Source organism: Podarcis melisellensis (genome assembly GCF_964234715.1).
Source record: "Podarcis melisellensis genome assembly, chromosome: 2".
Classification (NCBI taxonomy): domain Eukaryota; kingdom Metazoa; phylum Chordata; class Lepidosauria; order Squamata; family Lacertidae; genus Podarcis; species Podarcis melisellensis.
Genome location: NC_138529.1, coordinates 89,829,391 through 89,855,800, shown reverse-complemented (window position 1 = coordinate 89,855,800; position 26,410 = coordinate 89,829,391). Strand labels below are relative to the sequence as shown.

The window sequence follows — 26,410 nt, the reverse complement described above, 5'->3', positions numbered from 1 at the left end:
GTGGTCTGACTCAGTTGAAGGAGCCTCATTAACTGCGAACCCTGAAATTTGGAGTCCTCTCCAAATTGGTGCTGAAGTTTTGTAATTGTTTTGTAACGCAAAACCCATGTTTTGCAGGGCCACCCAAACTGAGTAACTGATACTCAAACTGGGGGTCCTAGGCATCACCCTAACACCCAACAAAACGGTGACCTACTCAGGGTGTGACCTTTCTGGTCCCTTCAATATTGCCCAATTGCCTCCAGAGCTTTTGTTATTTGGGCATCCATGCAAACTCCTATCACCTTATTTTGAATTACGGTATGTCTTGAAATGTGTTTTCATGGGGAATAAAATGTTGGGTTCAACTTGAAAATGCAAATATAGATGGTAGTGGTAACGAGCTTTAAGTGTTAACTTGAAACATTCTTTCAGAAATTAGTAAAAGGAACATTTATGCAAATAGCCATGTAAACATATATACAAGCATCAGATGCAAATATCCATATACAGTACACAGTCACTTGTCATTTATTGAAAAAAAATATTTTCAGCAGCACAAATTCCAGAAACATAATTTGTGAGGAGTGAATTAAAGCAGACTAGAATGTGTGAGCTTTATATACACAGATTCCATATTTTAAAAGTTGTGGTATGGAGATACCATTTAGTAACTGTAATGTACTGTTGAATTGAGTCCCCAGGAAAATAGCATGTTTACCAGGAGCAGCCATAGAAAATATTTCTTGTCTCCCTTGCATTCCGTGCCCCCCATGCAACAGCCTCAAAAGGATATAGAAAGCTTATTGCAAAACTTGTATGTTTCTATACACCATAATTAAGAAGATAACAAATGATTTGCTTGTTCTTGCTGCAATATCACTTCTTTTTCCTTATATTCCTCCCAGGTGTCATCATGTCTCCAACAATAATTGCCCCATGGCATACATACTGATTGCCCGGCTTCCCCAGAAACCCCACAGCACCTCTCAGAACATACCGGTAAGTCACGTCTTTCAGTTTTACCTGGATTGATATCTTCCCAATTTGCACAATACACTGTGGCCAATTCTTCTCATTTCGTTGGATAACCTCTACACAGAGATGGGTTCCACACAGAGTAGAATTTCTTGTTCTCTTAGCTTTGCAATAATCTGACTGTCTTATCAGAGACCTTTTCTTGCGGTGGCAGCAAGTGTGTTTAACCTGTGTGGCATCTAGCTCTTCCAGTTCCAGTCCTGGCAGATGCACAGTGAGCACAGAAGCGTTTTAGTCATGCTGGCCACATGACTATGGACAAAAGCCAGCTCCCTTGGCCTGAAGAACAAGATGAGTGCCGCAACCCCATAGTCACCTCTGACTGGACTTAACTGTCCAGGGATCCTTTACTTTCCTGTCTTTTACTTCTTTAGACAATCTGCTTCTGAGTATTTGCTGTTTTCTTTCACACTTGGGGACTTTTTCAGTAAAATTTGCACCAAGCTACATATTGCAGTTTCATAACTTATTTTAACGATAACACTTGGCAATGCTGGAATATGTTCACCGGATACAAAGCACCTGCCCTTGTTTTATATGTATGAGCAGACACACCCATCCTTGCCAGGTCTGAGGCTATGTTGCCCAAACACATTATTACTATCTACAAACTCACTGTACTTTTGACTGTCACAGTATGGTACAGAGAGTACTAGTAAGACAGAATCAGAGAACATATGTTTGTTACTATCGTTAATGCACTGTTCCCTAGAACTGGGCTCAATGAGTCTCTGTTGCCATTTTCCAGGAGAGCAATACAGTGGAATAACATGAATACAGTACAGTGGAACCTTGGTTCTCGAACTTAATCCATTCCAGAAGTCCGTTCGACTCCTGAAACTGTTCAAAAAGCAAGGTGCAGCTTCTGATTGGCTGCAGGAGCTTCCTGTACTCAAGTGGAGCCACGTCGGACATTTGTCTTCTGCAAAACATTCAATAACCGGAACACTTACTTCTGGGTTTTCGGCATTTGGGAGCCGATTTGTTTGTCAACTAAGCCGGTTGAGAACCAAAGTTCCACTGTACAGTGGTACCTCGGGTTAAGTACTTAATTCGTTCTGGAGGTCTGTTCTTAACCTGAAACTGTTCTTAACCTGAAGCACCACTTTAGCTAATGGGGCTCCTGCTGCCGCTGCACTGCTGGAGCACGATTTCTGTTCTCATCCTGAAGCAAAGTTCTTAACCTGAAGCACTATTTCTGGGTTAGCGGAGTCTGTAACCTGAAGCGTATGTACCGTAACCTGAAGCGTATGTAACCTGAGATACCACTGTACAGGTTTGGCCTGGCTGATGTTTATGAGCCACCACTCTGATTGTCTTTGTATGTAAGAAAAGCATTTTCTTTTCTTCTTGTACCCATCAAAAATCACCCCCCAGTTATTATTGTCCTTCATCTCTGCCACATGGTACAACATAGGCTCTTCTACCAGGATGCTTTCATTCACTTCTTGGGTTGCACAAAAGAGGTGTGCGCAACAAAACGCTGCAGAACAATTGCAAACCTTTGGGACTGAAACTAGAATTGTAAAAAACCCCAAAAATGTTTTATTTGTTTTAAGAATCTCAATAAAAATTACCAAGGACAGAGATCTGTCATGGCATGTGATTATGAAATCCTATGTCCTTTTTGGGCATCTTCTAAAGAAGTGTGTTTTAAACTCAGGGTTTGTAATTAATGAAGCCAGTTTAAGGCAACCTCCTAGGTTTAAAATAGTACTGCAATTTTAAATGTGTGCATGCTTTGTTAACTTGCTACTATCTCTTTAAATACCAACACCTTATTTTACCCTTTTATTTTCTCCACCTTTGTTAAGTTTCACCAACACCAGCAGCTAGAATCTATTCCCACCCCACCCCCAACTCTTTACTGATCTGTTGAATTTAGAGTTGTCCTGCTGTACTGCCCTGGAAATCTTCTCTGATAACCCTTACCAGCCACCAAAGACTGGCATTTTAAGCTGTTCCATGCTGCAGACAGGCTCCCCTCTTGTCTCTTCAGCCTCAGGCAAGTGCTTTAGCTATCTCCAACAAGTCTTCAGCCACCTAGGCACTCTGCTTGCCTCTCAGGTCTTCTGTTCCTTCCCCGGGTCTTCTTTTGCTGACCCTTCTAGTCCATCCCCAGCCAATCACACCGTCTAGCTGATAATTCTAAACCTGCATCCACTAATTGAAATAATATGCAAACTATTCTTTTTGCATACTGAGATTTCTGACACCAACCCTTCTTCACAGCTGCCAGTTAAGGCCCCAAACAAAAGTTTCACTGGACCAGATAGAAAATTTCTTGCATCAAACAAATGCGCATTACAACACAAATGTCAGAATGCATTGCACACCCACCCATCAAAACCTCTTAACAGCTCACTCTGTTAAGAGGCTCAATGGTTTAGACCACAGTGCCACCCGTGTCCCTAGTATTTATAAGAGATGCTAAACTGGCTCCCTCCTAGCTGTCCCCCTTCTGGCAGGTGAATACATTTTCCTGACAGGCTTTTGGGAACTGACTGCTTTTCATGAAAGGGCTGGTGCCCTGCTGTTCTAGTGGAAACTATTTGTATGCCTTTAATAGATTTTATATACACTTCGTATCATATACTTTGTATCATTTATAACAAATAATAATTGTGTGTGTGTGTGTGTGTGTATACACACACAGAGAGAGTTTTAATTTTATTCACGTTTCATTGGTTTTTAAATACTCCCCCCCCCCCCGTTTTCAGCGGCTCTCATATAAATAAACGGATAGATGATTAAAAGCAAACCACGGCACACTAGGGCAGCAAAGCTATCAGCTGCGTTTCCTGGCGCTTTTAAAACGAGCTGCAATCATTTCGCTTTAAATCCCCGAACGAGCCGTCAGAGGTCGAGGACAGCGGCGTAGCAGGGACCTTTAAAACTAGGGTTGCATCCCTTCTCCTCCCTTCCCCTTCGCTTCTCTGCCTGTAAGCCGCACATACTATACACTGGTACCTCGGGTTAAGTACTTAATTCGTTCCGAAGGTCCGTACTTAACCTGAAACTGTTCTTAACCTGAAGCACCACTTTAGCTAATGGGGCCTCCTGCTGCCGCCGCACCGCTGGAGCACGATTTCTGTTATCATCCTGAAGCAAAGTTCTTAACCTGAAGCACTATTTCTGGGCTAGAGGAGTCTGTAACCCGAAGCGTATGTAACCCGAGATACCACTGTATATCGCTCCTTCCCGAAAAAGCTCCTTTCCCCGGTCCTCCCGCGCCACTCCGCCAGCAGGGGACGCTGTGGAGCCGCCCGGGCGCGCGGCTGCCGGAACTAGCCCGCTCTTGCCCTGACGCGCCGAGGCGACTCCCGTCATATGACCCACGTCGCACGGGGAGCGGGAGGCAGCAGGAGCAGCAGCAAGCAGGAGAACCGGGAGCAGCAGCAGCAGCAGCCTCCGGATTCGGCCTCGAGGCGCCGTCGCGAGAAGGAGCGTCGGAGGCGAGGCGGGCGAGGGAAGGGTGACGAGAAGCGTCCTGGTTGCTGCCTCTGCCTTTGCCGCCACCACCTGCACCCCCCCACCCCCATCATGCTGGCGCTGTTGTCTCGGCTGCTGGACTGGTTCCGGTCGCTGTTCTGGAAGGAGGAGATGGAGCTGACGCTGGTCGGGCTGCAGTACTCGGGGAAGACCACCTTCGTCAACGTCATCGCGGTGAGATGCGTGATTCCGCACCCCGGGGTGTCCCTACTTTGCCCCCTCCCGCCTCTCCTTTGATACCCGCTTGAGCTGGAGATGGGCGGCTGCTCTCGCTCCTCCCCTCCTTGGCCCCAGTCAAATGCATGCACAGTAATTTTTCCACTAGTTGTAGAGTGGGGTTGTGGTTTTTTTTGGGTGGCTGGGAGAAGAGGAACACCAAATTGACATTTTAAAGGCCCCGCCCTCGGCTTTGCCTCCGCCTCCTGCGGCCCATTGAGTTCTGCCTCGTGCGGGTGGTTAAAAGTCCCAGCACTTTGGGGGAGCATGCGAGGGGAAAGGCCACGCCAACTCCTTAGGATAGGGCAAAGGGGTTTTTCCCACTTTCTTTCCTGGGTGGGGTGGCATTCAGACATGCAGCTCGCTCACGTGTTCAGCTGTATACAGCCAGGGGGCAGGAGAAGAGTTTAGGTTAGGGACTTAAACCCGAACCTCGGCAAGCCGTGGAGGTTGGGGTGGGGCTGAGCCAGGTGATGCTTTCGCCCACTTGGTTGCCTCCAGACACTCAACATGGATGAAAGGAGTTCTGGAGGAGGGCTGCATTAGAGAATGGTGGGTGGTACCCTGCCTTGCCCAGCCCAGTCATGTCTTAGGCAGGTCTGAAGCTCTTTGCATAGCAAGCCTTGTTCGGGATGGGCAAAAGAAGAAGCTGCAACTCTCCTCCTGAAGCTGCTATAATCCTGACTCTCTGTGGGTGTGAGTTTCCCAAAGGAGAACACTTTTCTCTCCCCAGTGTTTGTAGGTGCCTGTGATGTGGGAGGACCAAGGGCCTGTCTGGTTTTACCTGACTTTGCTTTGGTTTGGAGATGACTTCCTGGGCCTTTCTCTCTCTGGAGGAAGTTAACAGTTGGGCATGTTGCTCAAGATTAGTAATACAAGACCAGTGTGCACTCAAGAGTGGTCTTAAGGTGCCACATGAGTTTAAGTAAGGATGGGCCTAGCCAATATTTGGAGGCTATCCAGAAACCCTATGTATGTCTGAGCTCTTCCAAGACATTTAAAATATAAATGTTATCTATTTTGTTTGAAGTTATTTCTAGGGCACCTTTAAGGGTAAAAAAAGCTTGCTAATTAAACCCTCTGGAGGGCAACACTTAAGCAGTTTGTGGTATACTTGAACATATATCATCTGAGGCCCTTCTCCAGGTACTTCCTCTGAAAGAAGTTTTGAACGTGGTGGCACTGTCTTTTTGGCTGTGTCTATGGAGGTCCCTCCCCAGCAAGGCCTGCTTGATGCCAGTATTAACATCATTTCGGTGCCAGGTTGACATACCTCTTCTCCCAGACTCTTCAGAGATTCCAGTCTTTCCTTTCTTTTTCTTTTGTTTGTATTTGGGAGTACCTGATGATGGTTTTTAAATTGTTTATGTAAGTTACTACTTTTATTGGATGACTACATGTACTTAAAGTAATCCATGTGAGTTTGATTGAGTCTAGGAACCCTGTAATGACTGATTAGGGTTATGTTTCATTAACCAGGGCAAGGGATATCTGTAGAAGGTCTGTCTTTTTTATTTATTGACACCATTCTTATACAAAAAAAAGCTCACTTACACTGCATACACAATAACACTTATTTGCCTCAAGGTATCTTAATTAGCACATATTATAGATTATATTATATTATATACCACAGAGCCTAGGACTTGCCGATCAGAAGGTTGGTGGTTCGAATCCCCGCAACGGGGTGAGCTCCCGTTGCTCGGTCCCAGCTCCTGCTAACCTAGCAGTTCGAAAACATGTCAAAGTGCAAGTAGATAAATAGGTACCTCTCCGACGGGAAGGTAAAAGGCGTTTCCATGCGCTACTCTGGTTCGCCAGAAGTGGCTTAGTCATGCTGGCAACATGACCTGGAAGCTGTACGCCGGCTCCCTCGGCCAATAAAGTGAGATGAGCGCCACAACCCCAGAGTCGGTCACGACTGGACCTAATGGTCAGGGGTCCCTTTACCTTATAGATGAATACTGATCTTTTTAGCTGACGTTCCATACTTGTATTTTAGTTGTCAGGCATCATTTTCGCTTTCAGGGTTTTTGGTGTGCGTATATATATCTTTATGCCATCTATAGATACTGATAGTTATGGTAAAATCGGGACCAATCCATTTTGAATACTTTGCTCTGAATAAAGGGGCTCTCTCTGTCTTGAGTTTGCCCTTTGGGAGAGCAGAGTTGGGTGAATTGCATTCAGCTCATTCTCTTGGTAGGTCAAAGTAGCTTTTCCCCCTTGGTGCATTAACAATAGGAAGGTGGGGTCAGGTTGCTGTTTGGGATGGACTCAGCTGCAGAATGTGCCTCTCAGTTTAGCCATTAACTTGCTTATCTATGCTGAAGTTGCCTCATAAAAAGCTTTGATGATGTCTTTCTAAATGACTTGATTGCATCACTTCCAACAAACAAGATGCTACATTTTCTTGATTGTTTTGTGCCATTATCAGGGGCATGCAGCATTGTCTTGCTAGAGTAAATCTAAAACAGTGCTCTTATTTTGAGGGGCAAACTCGCCTCTACTTACTACTCTTGATCGTTTTTGGCTTTGGTAGGCCTACTACTGCAGCAAGCTGCTTCTGTCAGTTCTGTAGGTTTTAATGGTGGCAGTTTGTTGGATTAATTTAGTTTGTAATATGGTTCTAAAAAGGGACGCGGGTGGCGCTGTGGGTAAAACCTCAGTGCCTAGGACTTGCCGATCATATGGTTGGCGGTTCGAATCCCCACGGCGGGGTGAGCTCCCGTCGTTCGGTCCCAGCTCCTGCCCACCTAGCAGTTTAAAAGCACCCTTAAGTGCAAGTAGATAAATAGGGACCGCTTTATAGCGGGAAGGTAAACGGCGTTCCGTGTGCTGCGCTGGTGCTGGCTCGCCGGCTGCAGCTTCGTCATGCTGTCCATGTGACCCGGAAGTGTCTTCGGACAGCGCCGGCTCACGGCCTCTAGAGCTAGATGAGCACGTAACCCTAGAGTCGGACACGACTGGCCCGTAAGGGCAGGGGTACCTTTACCTTTACCTTATGGTTCTAAAAGACAACAAAACAGCTTCCTTGCAGGCCTAGGAAATGTTTTCTGGTCTGTACTGGCTTGGCAGACCATTGGAGTGTTTTTTTTTAAAAAATAAATTTTTATTCATTTTCCAAACACATAATAAAAAACAAACAAAACACAAAACAAAAACATACAAACATTTAAACATGTATAATTTCATAATCTTATTTTCGTGCACCTTCTTTCCCCTGACTTCCCCATACCTCCCTTTCGCTGCATCCTTGTTTTACATTTCTTTAGCAACTCCTCCAGTCAATTAACTATTTAATTCCCTTTCATTAAATTTTCTTTAACTTATTAGTTACAGCTGTAATTCTCTGTTTCTTATTCCTTGACATCTTAACACTCCTCAACTTTACAACAATTTTTAAGATATATTTTAAATTTCTTCCAATCCTCTTCCACTGTCTCTTTCCCCTGGTCACGGATTCTGCCGGTCATCTCTGCCAGTCCCATGAAGTTGATCACCTTTGTCTGCCATTCTTCCAGAGTAGGTAGTTCTTGCGTCTTCCAATACTTTGCCAAAAGAATTCTTGCTGCTGTGGTAGCATACATAAAAAACGTCCTATCCTTCTTCAACACCAATTGGCCAACCATGCCCAGGAGAAAAGCCTCAGGTTTCTTAGGAAAGGTCCACTTAAGGACTTTCTTAATTTCATTATAGATCATTTCCCAAAAGGCTTTAATCCTCGGGCAGGTCCAACAGAGGTGGTAAAAGGTACCTTCAGTCTCATTACATTTCCAACATTTGTTATTGGGCAAGTGATAAATTTTTGCAAGCTTGACTGGGGTCATGTACCACCTGTAGATCATTTTCATTATGTTTTCTTTTAAGGCATTACATGCCGTAAATTTAACACCAGTGGTCCATAACTGTTCCCAGTCCGCAAACATAATGTCATGACCGATATCTTGTGCCCATTTAATCATAGCTGATTTCACCGTTTCATCCTGTGTATTCCATTTCAACAGCAAGTTATACATTCTTGACAGATTCTTAGTATTGGGTTCTAACAATTCTGTTTCTAACTTTGACCTCTCCTTCTGAAATCCTATTTTCCTGTCCTGTTTAAATGTCTCATTTATCTGATGGTAATGCAACCAATCTCGTACTTTGGACTTTAATTTCTCATAACTCTGTAGTTTAACCTTTTCACCATCATATTCTAAAATTTCACAATATTTTGGCCATTTAGACTCCATGTTAAGTTTTTTCACCTCCTTAGCTTCCATTGGTGACAACCACCTGGGAGTTTTACTTTCCAATAAATCTTTATACCGCATCCAAACGTTATATAATGCTTTCCTAACAATATGATTTTTAAAACCCTTATAGACTTTTGCCTTGTCGTACCATAAGTATGCATGCCAACCGAAGCTATTATCATACCCTTCCAAGTCCAAAATGTCTGTGGACCATTGGAGTGTAATGTACTTTGCTTGTAGATATTTTTGTCCTGTTTGTTGCTTAGACCTTGCCTCAAAAACAGTAATGAAACTTCTGAGGGGATCTTGTAAATGAGATCTGAAACTGCTCATATTTTTCTTTTCTAAAAGTAGTGTTTATGACAAAGAGTGAGCAAGGAATAGTTTGGAAAATTAAGAGTGGGATCCTTCTCATGTTTGCTTGGAAATGAGTTCTGTTGAAGTTAGTAGGGCTTATTCCCAAATTAGTAGGGGTTAGGTCTATAGATGAAGTAGTCCTAGCATTTTTTCAATTTTTTCATGGAAACGTCTTGAGTCTGAGTCTTGACAAGATTGCATCTGTAAATAATTCTAAGCAACTAAAGGTAAAAGGTAAAGGTACCCCTGCCCGTACGGGCCAGTCTTGACAGACTCTGGGGTTGTGCGCCCATCTCACTTAAGAGGCCAGGGGCCAGCGCTGTCCGGAGACACTTCCGGGTCACGTGGCCAGCGTGACATCGCTGCTCTGGCGAGCCAGAGCCGCACACGGAAACGCCGTTTACCTTCCCGCTGGTAAGCGATCCCTATTTATCTACTTGCACCCGGAGGTGCTTTCGAACTGCTAGGTTGGCAGGCGCTGGGACCGAGCAGCGGGAGCGCACCCCGCCGCAGGGATTCGAACCGCCGACCTTTCGATCGGCAAGTCCTAGGCGCTGAGGCTTTAACCCACAGCGCCACCTGCGTCCCTCTAAGCAACTAGAATGATTTAAATATCTTCTTGTGAACCAGCCTGAGATCTTTTGATAAAGGGCAGTATATAAACAACAGCAACAACATTTTGCACTTAAGCTTTGTGTTCATTAAGTTCAAAGAACATCATTGTGTGATAGACATATGCTTTATAACACTGATGGGCTCATTTGAGATGACTTCTAAATACAGTGGTACCTCGGTTTATGAACTTAATTCGTTCCAGAAGTCCTTTCTTAAACCAAAACTGTTCGTAAACTGAGGCACGCTTTGCCTAATGAGACCTCTGGCCACCGGTGCCCTTCCACCATTCGGATTCCATTCATAGACCGAGGTAAAGTTCGCAAACCGGGACACTACTTCCGGTTTTGCAGAGTTTGTAAACTGAATAGTTCAGGGTTGTTCTTAAACCAAGGCACCACTGTATTCCAAAGCTTCCAGGTTCAGCACCTGCATTGGGATATCCTCTCTCCTTAGCTGAGATAAACAATATAATCAGAAGATGGCCGTACCCATGTTCTCCTTATCCACTGGGGATATGTGTGTGCAGCAGTGCCTAGGAACTGGATGTATTTAAGTCTTGGTCTACTGACAGACCCATACCCGATTTATGGTATATCAGCTACTGAGATTATTGAAGATAATACTGGACTAGTGAATTTTTGCCTACCTACTAAGACTATGTTCATATTTGGAACACTTAGCACAGATCATATCCTTGATGCGAGTTCCTATGTATGCATGCTTGCTTTGTACATTTTTATACTTCTTGATGGATCATGGGGATTCTTAGGTGGTGCTGGAGGGAAGGTTGAAATCAACCCATACTGTTGTCTTGGGGGGCAATTAGCAAATAAATAAAAACAAAGCAAAGCTTTGTGAATAGGGATAGTTTAAGCAAGTGCTGAACCATCACCCAAAGGACAATATGTGTGTTCTTGTTCTTGAGTCCTACCAAAGGGCGTGCTTGCCCTGAAGACTTCTTAATTCAAAAACAAACACTAAATGCACAAAATATGGCCAAGAGGTTGATGCATCATTTCATTGAGTTCTTGACTGCCTTGTATTGCTTGTTTTCAGGACTACAGGGCACATCTGCTATGTTGTTGACTTTGAATGAACGAATTATGGAATTAGAATGGCGAGGCAAAAGGGCTATGTTGGTAGAGTGCTTGCTTGGTAGCTGCTTGCTCTGTGCTAGGGCTGGGGAACCAGTGGTCCTCCAGATGTTGCTGCATGGCAGCTGCAACATCTGGAGGACTGCAGGTTGGCCACCCTTCAGATACAATGACTTCCTTTAAAGGTAGTATTTAGATCTCCAACATAAACAAATATTTTATTAAAACCTTTCAGGTAAATTGGAAGCTAGCTTTAACTTGGCACATGTGGTGGAATTTGTTAAAAACATGCTGTTATTGGATGATATATCTTTAAGCAGAACTTTTTTGTTCTTACTGGCAATGCAAATCGCAGAAAAGGAACCTGGTTGAATGTATAGCAGATCCTATGGAAAATTTTGCTGTTCCTCTTCCTATAAACTGAACTAAAGTTGATAAAATATTTAAAACTAGAGAGTTGCTTCTTTTCCACTCATCAAAAGAGTGTTGCCATATTACAACTTAAACAGGGATAAAATAAGCCAGGTATGTGTTGAATACTGGGAATCATACCCTCTTGCCAAATCATAGAAACCACTGTTGGAAGTTGAGGTGCCTAGATGACAAAAGAACTGGATATATTTCCAGCCCAATTTAAAGGAGTGTCAATTTCTTACGTAGAAGTAATGTCCTTTTGCATTTAAAAAGTGAATAATTTAATTTTAATTAATAGTTCAGTCTGTTAAAGAAAAGTACCATTCAGTGGAAGGGGTGGGGGAAGGATTGATTCTTTGAATTGAAATTGTGTACCTGCTTGGTTGGGATCTAACACATCTCTAGACGTAACTGGGTGAAATCTTATTAAATATGTATTCTTGCAAACTTGTTCTTGTGTGAAATAAAAGAGCTTTGTCGGCTTCAGTATTAAACTTCAAGAGTTTGTGTTTCTGTCACTTGGACTGTAGGCAAGTGATGATAGGAATTTTTATTCTGTGATGATTGCAACTGATAAGCACCTAAAAAAAATACAGGGTTGAACATAAGTCATACCGTAGACCCATTAAAAGAATGACTAACTTAGGTCTGCTCATTTCAGTGACTCTACCCTGAGTAAAACGTGGGTGCGTACAATCCACTGTGCTTCACCTTGGTATTGGGGATCTATTGCCTACAACTCCCATGATCCCTAGCTAGCAGGACCAGTGGTCAGGGATGATGGGAATTGTAGTCTCAAAACATCTGGAGGGACAAGTTTAAGGAAGCATGGCCAATAGTAAAGTTCCCTATCCTTCCAAGGTAATTATAAAATATTGAAAGCTAATAACTTGCCAGCCTGATAGCTCAGTTATATATGGGTAGTCTGGTAGTAAGGATTTCAGTTAAATATAAAAATGGCTAATAGAAAAGACTTGACTAACGTTACCAGAACTTGAACAACATATTAGCCACCTACATTATTATTATTATTCCATTAATAATAAGGTCAGGGATGTTTGTGTGGCATGTGAAGCTTGAGTAGGGAAGGAAGCTGATTCTCTTTAATTTAAATGGCTAAAGGCTGCAGTCTTTTACAAGCTTACATGTGGGTACGTTTCATTGAATTCAATGGGGCTTGTGTCTGAGTGTGCATGTTTAGGATTTCACTGTAAAAGTAAGATAGTGTGTGTGGGCTGGGAATATATTACTTTTTTTAAAAAAGTACTTTCAGCTGGGCATTATCATTGCAAGTGTCTGCCTGAGCAACTTCAAGGGAGCTAAGCTAGCCTAAATGCTTCCATACTGGGATGAAATGTTTTGAGAGCTGGATTCCCAGATCTTTCAATTCTAGGAGAAAAGCTGGTCATTGCTTGGTGTAGGCTCTTACCCGGTCATCGGCCAAACTGGATCATTACTTGTTTTCTGGACAGATGTAATAATAGCATGACTCATGAACGGTGATCTAATGAGGGTGAAGTCTGGCTTCTTTGTGATTGCAACCACCTTTATCTGAACTCTAAATATTTAAGACTGTTGAAGTAATCTTCATTTGCTAAGCAAAAACTTGGGATTTAGCAAACTTGGGGTGCATTTTTACAAACACAAGCTAATACCAGTCTATGAATATCAGCATACTGATTTTAAAATCGATAGGAGAAAGCAGAGCTGTATCTGCTCTCCTAACCTTTTCTGAATATCCTTCATAGTAGTTGACTGGCTACTGCGGAACCCTGTGTTAGTTTTTGGCATTTGGGGAATTACCCAACTCGATGTTTGTAGGATTAGCATTGAGAAGCCTGGCATCGAAAATGCTGTGACAAGCCTTTGGAGAGGAGAGGTATTTCTCTGCTTTAAATGCCCCTGGATATCTTACGCACGACGGAACATGCTGCAGTTGTGGATGGAAATAGAAGTGATGAGGGAAGTAATGACGTGGCTCTTGTAGAAGCAAGATACCTCCTCCTGCTGTGTCACAAGTAGCAATGACACTGTAGACTTGCTGCTGCAGGTTTCAGCTGTCTGTGTAACACAAATGCCTCCAGAAATCTCTTGGGCAATAAAATAAAAACCGTCCTGTCTGCCTGTATGCACCCTTGTTGATTATAGTGACATCTTTGCTTCAAAGAGGGGAAAGTTGCCGCTTCTCTTGGCTTCCCTGAGTAGCTTGCCACATGCAACCCTGGTGAGGGTCTTTCCCCCCAACCTGGAGCTTGTGATATTCAGTTTTTGTATCTGCTGCTTATCCAAAGAATTAATACTTGGGTCACTACGATTTCATGGTGAGACGTATACAGATTGACTAGTGTATCTAAGAAGATACTGGTTTTGTTATGATGTAACCCTAAACCATGACTTTGTGTTAAGGGGATAAGCCTCAGAAGCCTCATAGAATCGTAAAATCTTAATAGTTGGAACATATGCAAGGGTCATCTAGTCCGACCCCCTGCAATGCAGGAATCTCAGCTAAAGCATCCATGACAGATGGCCATCCAACCTCTGCTTTAAAACTTCCAAGGAAGGAGAGTCCACAACTTTTTGTGGTAGTCTGTTCCACTGCTGAACAGCTCTTATTGTGAGAAAGTTTTTCCAAATGTTTAGTCAGAATCTCCTTCCTTGTAACATGAAGCTATTGGTTTGAGTCCTACCCTCCAGAGCAGGAGAAAACAAGCATGCTTACTCTTCCATGTGACAACCCTTAAGATATTTAGAGATGGCTATCATATCTCCTCTCTTTTCCAGGCTAAACATAACCAGCTCCTTCAAGCGTTCCTCATAAGGCTTAGTTTCCAGACCCTTGATGATCTTCGTTGCCCTACTCTGCATATGTTTCAGCTTGTCAACATCCTTCTTAAATTATGTTGCCCAGAATTGGACACAGTGCTCCAAGTGGTCTGATCAAGGCAGAATAGAGTAATACTATTACTTCCCTTGATCTGGACACTATACTTCTAGAATAGCGTTAGCTTTTTTTTGTTGCTGCATCACACTGTTGGCTCATGTTAAGCTTGTGGTCCACCAAGACCTCTAGATCCTTTTCACATGTACTGCTAGTAAGCCAGGTGTCCCCCATCCTATATTTGTGCATCTGGTTTTTCCTTACCTTTGTCTCTATTGAAATTCATTTTGTTAGTTTGGGCCGAGTTCTCCAATCTGTTACAGTCATTTTGAATTCTGATTCTGCCTTCTGTGGCCTTCACATTTCTCTTTCCAACCCGTTCTCTGGCACAACCATGAGAAGGGATATGAAAGCTTTTGCTTACATTTTCAAACTAACCACAGCTTGCTGCGCCATCCAAACTTGGACAAGCTATAGTTATGCTAACTATAGTTAGCGGAAACAAGCCAACGTCAAGGCATTGTCTGTGGAGCTAGATTGTTTCCACTAATTGTGGTTGAAGTTTAGGGTTCAGATGTAACACTAGTTGGCGTCCGTCTGTCTTGGGAAACAATGGAGGAATGTACCTTTGGGGGTGAGGGTAAGCTGCTGGAAGGTTGCAGCGCCTGCTGTGGCTGTAGAGATTGATGCAGGAGAGACATGTTTTATTGCAGCTAGAGTAGATGGTGTCCAGCTGTGCTGCTGCAGATGCACCATGATGTTTCTTCTTTCTGCACTCCTTCCAGCGGTCATTCTTCCTCTGGTCACTGCTATGCATACGTGACCTGACTGCCTGTTACCAGGCACTACAGTCATCTGCAAGGGATTCTCACATGGCAGGGTCTGGAAAACAAGCCTTATGAGGGAGTTTAGCCTGAATTAGAAGAGTCTGAGAGGAGATAGGCTAGCCATTTTCCAATATCTCAAGGGCTTTCACATAGAAGATGGAGCAAGCTTGTTTTCTGCTGCTGCAGAGGAGGGTAGGATCCAAGCCAATGGATTCAAGTTAAAAGTAATGAGATTTAACTAAACAGGAAGAACTTTCTGATAAGAGCTGTTTGACAGTAGAACAGACTCCCACAAGAGGTGATAGACTCTCCTTCCTTGGAGATTTTTTAAGCAGAGGTTTGATGGATGTTTTGTTGAGATTCCAGCTTTGCAAGTGTTGCGACTAGATGACCCCTGGGATCCCTTCCAGCTGTACAATTCTGTGCTGCTGTGAAAAAAACCAAGTGAAAGTTCAGGCTTCCAAGAGTGACAAGACCATAGTGAAAGGTCGTGCAGCTTATTGTAGGAGATCCTTGTCTAATTGGCCACTTCTGATGGGGATTGATGACTCTAGTGCAAGATGTTTATGTGGTGTAGCTTTTCATGAATGCTGAAATCAAACACTGGTGTGTTTATGCCTCCGTCAGTCAGCTGACCTGGCTCCTCAACATCACTCGTTGCTCTGTAAGCAACATGTGTTAATCAGCAGCCATGCTTTTTGTGCTTGCTTTAGTTTAGAATCTCCTGTCAGAGGGGCATGGTCTCTCTGACAGGCTATCAGTGAGCAGAAAGGGCTGCATTAAAATTGAAATAATGTTATGACTGTGAATGCAATAATCCTGCTTGCCTTTTTATAACTGAAGGCATTCAGGTTCTAAAGAACCAAGTGCACGTTTGAATATCGCTCCCACATCTGAAAAGACAGGGACATGAAATAGGACCACAACATCTCTATAGGTCTCCAAACAGATCTCTGTGTCAGGATTCGAGGTGTTGTAGTGATGATCAGTGTCCTACTAAACCTGGAGAGGCCCAGCATTAAATGCCCATTCCGCCATGAGGCTTGCTGGGCCAGCCACTGTCTTACTTCACAGGGTGGTTGTGAGAATAAAATGGGGGAGGGGAGGACCTTGCAAAGCCATGTTGACACCAGTGTGTGTGCTTCATTGAACATTCCTGCATTGTGCTGGTGAATCCAGTTGAGTAAAATGGCTTCTTGATCCTTACCTTCAAGTCCTACTTGGGACAGTGTTGCAGACCTTTATGTAAGAAATTAGAATCTTTAAAAAAACAGATGTCGCTGTTTATACTTCACAACTTTTTTGCACTACAACTGGCTTTTCCACTCCCAGAGTGAACGCTTGGCTCCAACTGCTAGTAGCCTTGGGACTACAGAGCTGGAGGGAAGTATTATTTGCAGTGTTAGAAACTGGGATAGAAAAGCTAGGAGCCAAATGGCTTCTGGGACCTGGGTTGTGGGTGCCAAAACAGAATGTCTAGTCGCCATGGGGGGTGGGGAGCAGCAACACTTTTATTATTTTTATAAGCATGAACTAATATGCAATTCATATAAGAGACATATTATTAATATCACATTTTATCAGAAATTGTTAATACATGTTTCATTTGGTGTTTACAATAAAAATATTGGTACCATACTTCAGTTTTCAAAATACTCTACTCTTTATGGTTAAACTCCATAACATATTGTCTATCTTTAACATATACTTCGAGGCTTCAAAGCACGTACATTTCAGTAATCTTTGAGTGTTAGCTAGGTGCAAAAAATGGCACCTAGACTTTTTGAGGTGCTCACAAATGGAGAATCTTTAGGGGCAAAATGTGTTTGGCGCCCTGCTAATTTCGAACTCTGATTATTTGGCCACATTCATCTGCCAGGAGTCTATTACTGCTGGACTGTTTGGGATTAGGGTGTGGTGGTGTTGCAATCTGCTATATATGGTGCTCTGAGAGTAGTGGAAGTCACTCATTAAAGCAACATTTCCTCTTTTGGATACTTCATTACATGCTTGTTATTGCATAATTTAATATTGCAACAGCATCACTCTTTGTTCTGATACTAGCAATAGTCGATGTGGAAAACTGGAATGTTCCAAATGTAGTGGGAAGCTATGGATGTATGTTTCTAGAGCTCTGAAAAGATTTTTTACCTCCCAAGTTTAGATCATGTGTTTGGTTTTTGTCCAGTTTTGTCCAATTTTTATTGTGTTATTCTCTATGGTTTGTTTTTATGCATACTGCTTAGAAATGCTTAGGTTTAAGCAGTGTATAAATACCATACATATGTATTTACTTACACACACACACACACACACACACACACCACAGTAGCCTAACAATAGGGCAACTTTCAGAAACTTGTACTTACTTTGTTTTACTGGATGAGATTTTAGGTGCAACATCTATCTAGGGATTATTGCTCTAGATCAGCCTTTCTCAACCTTGGGTCCCGAGATGTTTTTGGCCTACAACTCCCATCATCCCTGACCACTGGTCCTGTAAGCTAGGGATCATGGGAGTTGTAGGCCAAAAACATCTGGGGACCCAAGGTTGAGAACCACTGCTCTAGATGGTGGTTCCCCGGACTACCCTAAACTAACTTGAGGGTTAAGCAAAATGTGTGTACTAACTGCTTTCAGTTTGAGCACAGCAAACTATGATCTGACAAGTACCATATTCTTTACATGGACTGATAGTTAGGTATGCATTTGCATGGTTTTAGTGAATAATCTATGTAGGGGTACTATGGTTCTGTAGTGTAGTGACAACTCTTGGAAGACCTTTTTATGCTGACTGGCCAACACAGCTGTTTGAATCTATTTTGACCGGCCAGTCATTTTTATGATTGTTTTGCACTGTTTATCAATTCAATGTGTTGCTTATGCTGCTATTATATTTTTGTATATAAGTACTTCTATAAATAAATAGTGTTAATATCTCTGTTGAGCCCCTGGTGGTCTTGGGAAAGTTGTCTGTCTCTTTGCTTGAGCCGCTTCACAGGAAAACCTTTTGCCACCCGGAACTCCCTGAAAGAAGGGTGCAGTACGGTACCTGTAGAGGTGTACAATTATGTCTTGTAAGCACTGCAAATCTTGGGTCGATTAGGTACATGCATATGAGAAAAGAATAAGCATTTCTCATGTAAGATTCAGAGACTAAAATTTCTCACAATCTTAAAATTGTAGGTCTGTCAGTGTATGCTGAACTTGTGCTAAATAAATGTTAATGTTTCTGCAAGTTGTCTGGCATGCAGATTTGGTGATGCTGTGGAGAGAGCTGAGCATTAAAGAAACAGCACCACACGTGTTGTAGGATTATATTTACTTGTTAAATGGCTATCATAGCTGAAAGACTGCTTGGGTAATGAAAGATGTCTAGCAAGCAGGATGCGATGACTTGCTTTTCAAAGCAATCCTAACTTTGATTCTGCAGAACATACTGAAGCTAATACAGTGGTACCTCAGGTTACATACGCTTCAGGTTACAGACTCCGCTAACCCAGAAATAGTGCTTCAGGTTAAGAACTTTGCTTCAGGATGAGAACAGAAATCGGTCTCCGGCGGCGCGGCAGCAGCCGTAGGAGGCTCCATTAGCTAAAGTGGTGCTTCAGATTAAGAACAGTTTCAGGTTAAGTACGGACCTCCAGAACAAATGAAGTACTTAACCTGAGGTAGCACTGTATTTTGGCGACTGGCTCTAGACAAACCAATAATATAATTCCTGTGTTAATATATTTTGTTTAGTAAATTTATCTCCCACCTTGCTTGCATCGTGGCACGCAAGGTGTCATACATTGCATTCCCAGGCAGTTCCCACCTGAGCACTTTGCAAACAGAAATTTACTTAGCGTCAGCAAAATGGCTGCATCATGTACCCTCGGGCAGTGACCTACTGTGGTGGCCTTGGTCAATAACTTCCATCTGAATTGGACAGAAGCACTATAACCATTCATTCTTCTGGACCTCTGAGGGATGCTTGGTATAGTGAGGCCATCGAATCCTTTTGGATAACTTGATAGACATGGGAACTGAGGGCACTACTTGGCATTGGTTCTGCCCTACCTGACGGAGGTGCTGCAAAGTTTTATCATATGCTTGCAACACCTGTATGCAACTATGGGAAAAGATGGCTAAGCATGTGATGTCATTATTATGCTGATGTTGCCCATCTTCCATTTTCATCAAATCCAGAAACAGTGGGCTCAGTTTTTGAAAAGATGCTAGCCTTCATTCAGCCCACATCCATGCTCAAGCAAGTTCAAGGTTAAGACAGTAGAGTTTAAATTGCTAACGTTGGGTTTCTTAGTCAGATGTTTGCCTGCCCTGGGTTGCCCTCTCCCTCCTAAAGGACAAGGTGCATAGCCTGGAAGTTCTCTTAAACACTGACTTTTCTGCTTGGTTTTTAAATGGTGGTGACAATCTATTATACCATTTACCAGCTCTGATGGAGTTTATTTGGAAGAAGGGTTTGGTGCCTGTCTTCTGTGCTTTGGTAACAATGGGGCAGCCTTCTGAACATGAGGGCACCTCCCATATGTACGTCCTCAGTACTTGAAAGAGATGCTGGAAGTGAGGGCATAGAGCCTCACCTTTTTCATGGAGGCGTTCATGCTCTGTAATGTCCCACCTGTTGCTGCTTTTTGACAGATAATCACAGTACAGTATTTTATGGAGGCATTTTAGATGCATAAGGATGATTCTCTTCTCTGCTACTCTTATGCAACCTGCTAACTTTGACATCATGATACGCTCGTATAACTTGTTTTCCTACTTTGCTCTGTCGGCTGTTTCCAGTGCTTTACATGCATAGTCTGGCAGCATTTAATAACATGCAAGATTAATTTTGATTATTTCAACATCTTTTGCACATTTTAACAAATACAATGGATCTAAAAGTTATTTCATGCTGTAATAATAAATAAATAAAATAATTTATACCCCGCCCATCTGGCTGGACTTCCTCAGCCACTCTGGGCGGCTTCCAAATAAATATTAAAATATTAAAATACAGTAACCCATCAAACATTAAAAGCTTCCCTAAGCAGGGCTTCCTTCAGATGTCTTCTAGAAGTCTGGTAGTTGTTGCTCTCTTTGACATCTGGTGGGAGGGCATTCCACAGAGTGGGTGCCACCACTGAGAAGGCCCTCTGCCTGGTTCCCTGTAACTTGGTTAAACTAAACTTAAACTATAGAAGTACTTGGCTTGTCCATCTTTGATTTAAACTTGATAGACTCATATCTGTTTTACTGTAGAATTTGGGAGGAGCTGGATCATCTGTCTCCTGAGAAATCTCTATGTGGGACAAGAAGCTACAGTTAGAACTGGATATGGAACAACTGATTGGTTCAAAATTGGGAAAGGAGTACGACAAGGCTGTATATTGTCTCCCTGCTTATTTAACTTATATGCAGAATTCATCATGCGAAAGGCTGGGCTGGATGAATCCCAAGCCGGAATTAAGATCCCCGGAAGAAATATCAACAACCTCAAATATGCAGATGACACAACCTTGATGGCAGAAAGTGAGGAGGAATTAAAGAACCTTTCAATGAGGGTGAAAGAGGGGAGCGCAAAATATGGTCTGAAGCTCAACATCAAAAAAACGAAGATCATGGCCACTGATCCCACCACCTCCTGGCAAATAGAAGGCGAAGAAATGTAGGCAGTGAAAGATTTTACTTTCTTGGGCTCCATGATCACTGCAGATGGTGACAGCAGCCACGAAATTAAAAGACGCCTGCTTCTGGGGAGAAAAGCAATGACAAACCTAGACAGCATCTTAAAAAGTAGAGACATCACCTTGCCAACAAAGGTCCGTATAGTAAAAGCTATGGTTTTCCCAGTAGTGATGTATGGAAGTGAGAGCTGGACCATAACGAAGGCTGATCGCCGAAGAATTGATGCTTTTGAATTATGGTGCTGGAGGAGACTCTTGAGAGTCCCATGGACTGCAAGAAGATCAAACCTCTCCATTCTTAAGGAAATCAGCCCTGAGTGCTCACTGGAGGGACAGATCGTGAAGCTGAGGCTCCAATACTTTGGCCACCTCATGAGAAGAGAAGACTCCCTGGAAAAGACCCTGATGTTGGGAAAGATGGAGGGCACAAGGAGAAGGGGACGATGGAGGACGAGATGGTTGGACAGTGTTCTCGAAGCTACCAGCATGAGTCTGACCAAACTGCGGGAGGCAGTGGAGGACAGGAGTGCCTGGCGTGCTCTGGTCCATGGGGTCACGAAGAGTCGGACACAACTAAACGACTAAAGAACAAAGGATCACTATTAAGTCTGAGGTTTTATATACAGTCATAGGAAACTTACTTGAGCTAACCTCATTCTTAATAAGCGTTTAGTGTTCTGTACTCAGGACTGTTCCATAATTCTGTAAACTTATAGAATGTAGGATTCTCAATTTTAATACTCAGAAAATTAGTATCATAGATAATTTTTACTGCATAATATTTTGCAGCATGCACAGTAGTAAGTTAACTGGTAGGTGAACAAAAGGTTTACAAAATCATTGTAGTAGCATGTGTACCTTTAGCCTTACTTAACCTTAATTTAGTGGTCATATAAAATAGGATCATACTAAATAACAAAGCTGTGTAAGGAGCACTAAATCTAATGAGTGTTGTTTCAGGTTACTTCCTGGCTGTAATCTTCCTTTGAAGCATCAGTTTTAAAATACGTTCATGAGTATATTTTCCAGTAACTCAGAGATTATAGGTCTCTAGCTGCCTGCTTCTAAACAGTCAGGTGATTCCCTAGTCACAAGTAGGATTACAGACTCATGACCACTTTGACTTTTATTTCATTTGGTTAAACTGAGGAAGTGGTAACACTGTAAACTAAGAACTCAAAGGAGAAGCTAGCAAAGTAGAATAGGGAATGGAAAGAAATGCCCAGTGTTTTCCCCCCTCCATGGCAGAATAGAGACTGATAAGTGTAAAATTCAGGCATCTTAATTCTTGCCAGTCCTGTTCTTATAATTGTTTCCAGGCCTTAGCATTAGTTCTTACCTGTAGGATTGCTTTATTTGGCGACACTCTATATATAAGTTGAAGTAGGATCACATTGGACTTCACTGCTTTGCCTGCCAACTTTAAGCTATTTCCACTCCTGCAGTACAGGAGGTTTCTGGTTAACGGATCACCTTTTTAAAGGGTCACCTGAGCTGAACACATTTTGCAAGTGCACTGCCAAGTGGGTTGTAGTCGGGAAAGAAATACATTGGTACCTCGGGTTACAAACACTTCGGGTTACAAACTGCACTTACCCGGAAGTAGTACTTCGGGTTACAAACTTTGCCCCAGGATGAGAATGGAAATTGCACGCCGGCAGCGGGAGGCCCCATTAATGAAAGCGCACCTTAGGTTAAGAACGGATTCGGGTTACGGATGGACCTCCGGAATAAATTAAGTTCGTAACCCGAGGTACCACTGTAATATTCTCTCTCTCTCTCTCTCTCTCTCTCTCTCTCTCTCTCACACACACACACACACACACACACACACACACACTCTAGAGCAGGAGTAGGCAATGTTGTGCCCTCCAGATGTTGTGGACTACAGTTCCATACAACATGAACCTATGGTAAGGGATTAGAATTGTAGTGTAGTCTACAACATATGGAGGGCAATACATACCCCTAATTTAGAGCTTGACAGTGAAGATAACATAACATATTCTTGTGAAAGCTCCTGGCTAAAGCTTATACAACAATATACTGCCAGCTGAGCAAATGGTCACTAGTGTGAGCAGAAGATACTTCCATTTGCATGATAGGGAGGAGTATAATTTTCATCAGTAGTCCTCCTTGCAGCATCACACACTGTTCTTGAGGGTGACCCTCAGTAATCTTCATGTGGTGCTCATGTTCATTTGTGACATGGATCACTTGAAGTCTATCTTCTGCTTTTCACCTTGGATATTTGCACCCCCATGTGATAGTTTAGTACAATGCAGTTTCACTTGTGCTGCGTTGAGTGGCAGGTGTCTAGCTGAGCGGTTTGACTGCAGAACAGGCACCTACCTAACATTTGTTTTTCTGTGGTTGTGCTTAATAATATTAGCTTTGAAAGTGAAGAAACCTGCAATGCATCTTTGTGTTTCGTAGATCTGATGTTCTCCTTTCCTAGCGATGGTATACTAAGATACACTTGAAGAAAACAATCCATGTGCGTCTCTCTCCAAGTGTTGTCACTTGGATTGAATTAAAACAAGGTATTTATCCATAGCCTGTCACACAAGAGCAGAGGGTTGTTAAAACATTTATCAATTAAAAACAATTAAACAGTACTTGCTTGTAGTTCAGCAAATTGATTGAATCAATGCAAACTTTGTGTGGATCTACTTTGCTTTTTTAAGGTACAGGGACATGTTAAGTGCATTGTGATCACAGTATAATCTTCACTACTTTGATGTGTTTGTAAAAACAGCAAGCTGTGTTTCAGTAAGTAATATAAAATTGGTGGGAAAGCTCTAACACAGCACAGTGCAGGACTTCAAGTGTTCATTGAGTGGTAAGCGCAGAAACTTACAAATGGCTTTAGTGGTGCTACCGAGGTCTCATGTGGGATAAGGCCCATTGCATCACTGTAGAATGGCTTTTAAATACGTCTGTCTATATAGAACATACAATCTACAACTGAAGTGATGAGTGGCAGCTAATCATACCAGTCACAATGTTACAAAATAATGTGTTAAGTGTAACATCAAGACTGGACTTGAAATGCACTGACTGGATCAGGCCTTTCCTGTATATTATACCAGACTCATGGCCAAAGAGCTTGGTGATAGCCTTGTGTCAGGGAACTGACATCTGAAGCGCCGCAGGTGCAAAGGCTCCCTGAGGTTGAGAGAGCAGTAGCAGCGGAAGAGGGAACCAGTAGAGGGCGAGCAAGAACTCCAAGGGAAAGTGAGTCGGAGGGATGGCTCAGAGACGCTTCAAGCGAAACCAGTGGGGAGGTCTCAGGACCTCCTATAGGGACACCCACACCTCGACGGAAACTGTCACGCCGAGAGGCCAGACGACGTGTTTCCGTTAAGGAGCTTTTATGTTGGAAACGTTTCCGAAAGCAGCCACTTTCGGATTCTACTAGTGATTGACGCAGCCATGCTGGAGGGGCTCCGTCACAGGCAGAGGTTTGAAAACCTGATCAAACTCTGAGGGACTTGCATTTTACGCACAAGCAGCTCATCGTCCCATCACAGCAATCCGAAAGTCACCGAAAGCCAGCTTGTGCAGAGAGAAGCATCATGAGCAACCCAGCCGGAACCGGGGGTGCAGGAGCAGCTGGAGGGGGTCCAAGCCTGGAAGAAAGGTACAGAGCGTTGGAGATCCAGTTGGCGCTGCAAACGGCGAGGCTTGAGGAGAGGAGGGCTCAGGATGCAGAAAAGGGAAAGGAGAAAACCACCCCGCTCGCCAGAAAGGTACCAGGATTGGTGCAGAAATTCGGGGGGGATCCCAGGAACTATCATGCCTTTAGAACAGAGATGCAATACGCTCTAAACTTGCAGTTTGATGACTTCCCCGACGAGGAATCGCGAGTGGCGTATGTGATTGGCCATCTCGAATCCGGGGCGAAAGATTGGGTTAGACCCCTGATGGCAGCGAATAATGAGATCTTAAAGGACACGAGGAAGTTTTTTCGTGCCATGGACCTGATGTTTTCCAGCGATATTGAGCAGGGGGTGGTGCGAAGGCAGTTAATGGCTTGCCAGCAAGGAAGCAGATCTGTCCGTGAGTACTGGACTGAATTTACTATGCTGATTCATAAATTGGGGTGGGACCTATCGGCGGAGCCCATCCAAATGCTTTTCGAAGAGGGGCTTTCTTCAACCGTCAAAGATGAGCTTTCCCGGGGGCCCAGGGCGGAGTCTATGGACCAATTAACCAAATCTGCGCTGGCCATAGGAGCGCGCCAGGAGGCGAGGGCTTTGGAAAGGCGGGAAGGGAAAGGAGACCGTTGGAGGGAGTTCCGCATTCCAGACATTCCAGAGCCATCTTTCCCGCCGGCAGAGCCGATGGAAGTTGGAACAGCGCGGGCGCGCGCAGTTTCAAATCCCAGTGAAGGGCGGAAGAAGGAGGGAAAGAGCGCCAAGAGATGTTATCTCTGCCAACAGCCAGGGCACTTTGCCAGAGTCTGCCCACAAAGAAAGGAATGGCAAGGGATGGCAGGAGCTGTTGGGGGAAAGGAAGAGGAAAGCAAGGAGCAAGTAAAAGCCAACGCCTGGCTGCCACCGTCGGGGCACAGCAGCCAGGCCAAAGAGCAATGAAAGTGCCCATGCCAGAACCTCCCAGACCTGCTTTAGTGATAGAGGTGTTACTAGAACTGCCAAACGGACACCCACTAAAGGTCAAGGCGCTTTTGGATTCAGGCAGCTCCTGTAATTTCATGAGTAAGGAGTTTGCAGCTGAGCACCAGATACAGACCATCCCTTTAAGTAACCCCTTGCAGGTGACTACGATTGACGGCAGAGAGCTGTTGGGGGGAGAAGTTAGCCAACAGACTGTCCCGATGATAATGAGAGTGGCAAGGCACACCGAACAGATAGCGTTTAATGTGGCCATCCTGGGAGGAGCGCCCATCATTTTGGGGATGAGCTGGCTGGCGCTACACGATCCGCTAGTGGGCTGGCATCAGAGGGTGGTCTCCTTTGGGTCAGCGCATTGCCTAGAACACTGCAAGGAGGGGAAGGTCTCGGGAGGAGACAGAGTCACCCTAGCGGGGATGGAAGTGATGGGCAAAGGGAAGGTGCCCCCGCAATACGCAGATCTGAGCAACGTATTCAGCGAAAGGGAAGCAGACAAACTGCCACCGCATAGACCCTTTGACTGTCAAATCAACCTACTCCCAGGGGCCCAACTCCCAGTAGGCAAGCTGTACGCCATGTCAGACAGGGAGATGCAGGAGCTGAGGGAGTTCATTGACAAAAACTTGAAGCGAGGTTTCATCAGAGAGTCCCGAGCGGTGGGGGGCAGCCCAGTGTTCTTTGTGGACAAAAAGAACACAGACAAACCGAGACTGGTGTGTGACTTCAGGGCCCTCAATGCAGTGTCAGAGCCCCTGGCTTTCCCTATGCCCCGAATTGACGACATTTTGACCAGAGTAAGGAAGGGAAAGATTTTTACAAAACTGGACCTGCGGGGGGCGTACAATCTGATACGCATAAGGAAGGGAGATGAATGGAAGACCACCATGTTTACCCCTTTGGGAGCCTTTGAATACCTCGTTATGCCCTTCGGTCTACAAGGGGGC

At 43.8% G+C, this 26,410-nt stretch overlaps 1 protein-coding gene across 1 annotated transcript in view; it reads left to right on the top strand.

Annotated features, from left to right (window-relative positions):
- The first annotated feature begins 4,344 nt into the window (after positions 1-4,344).
- ARL8B (ARF like GTPase 8B) overlaps positions 4,345-26,410 on the top strand; it is a 34,620-nt gene continuing 12,554 nt past the window's right edge. Inside the window, exon 1 of the mRNA XM_081903279.1 lies at positions 4,345-4,683. Coding sequence (XP_081759405.1) covers positions 4,348-4,683 — 336 coding nt within the window. The 5' untranslated portion in view covers positions 4,345-4,347. The remainder of the gene's footprint in view (positions 4,684-26,410) is intronic.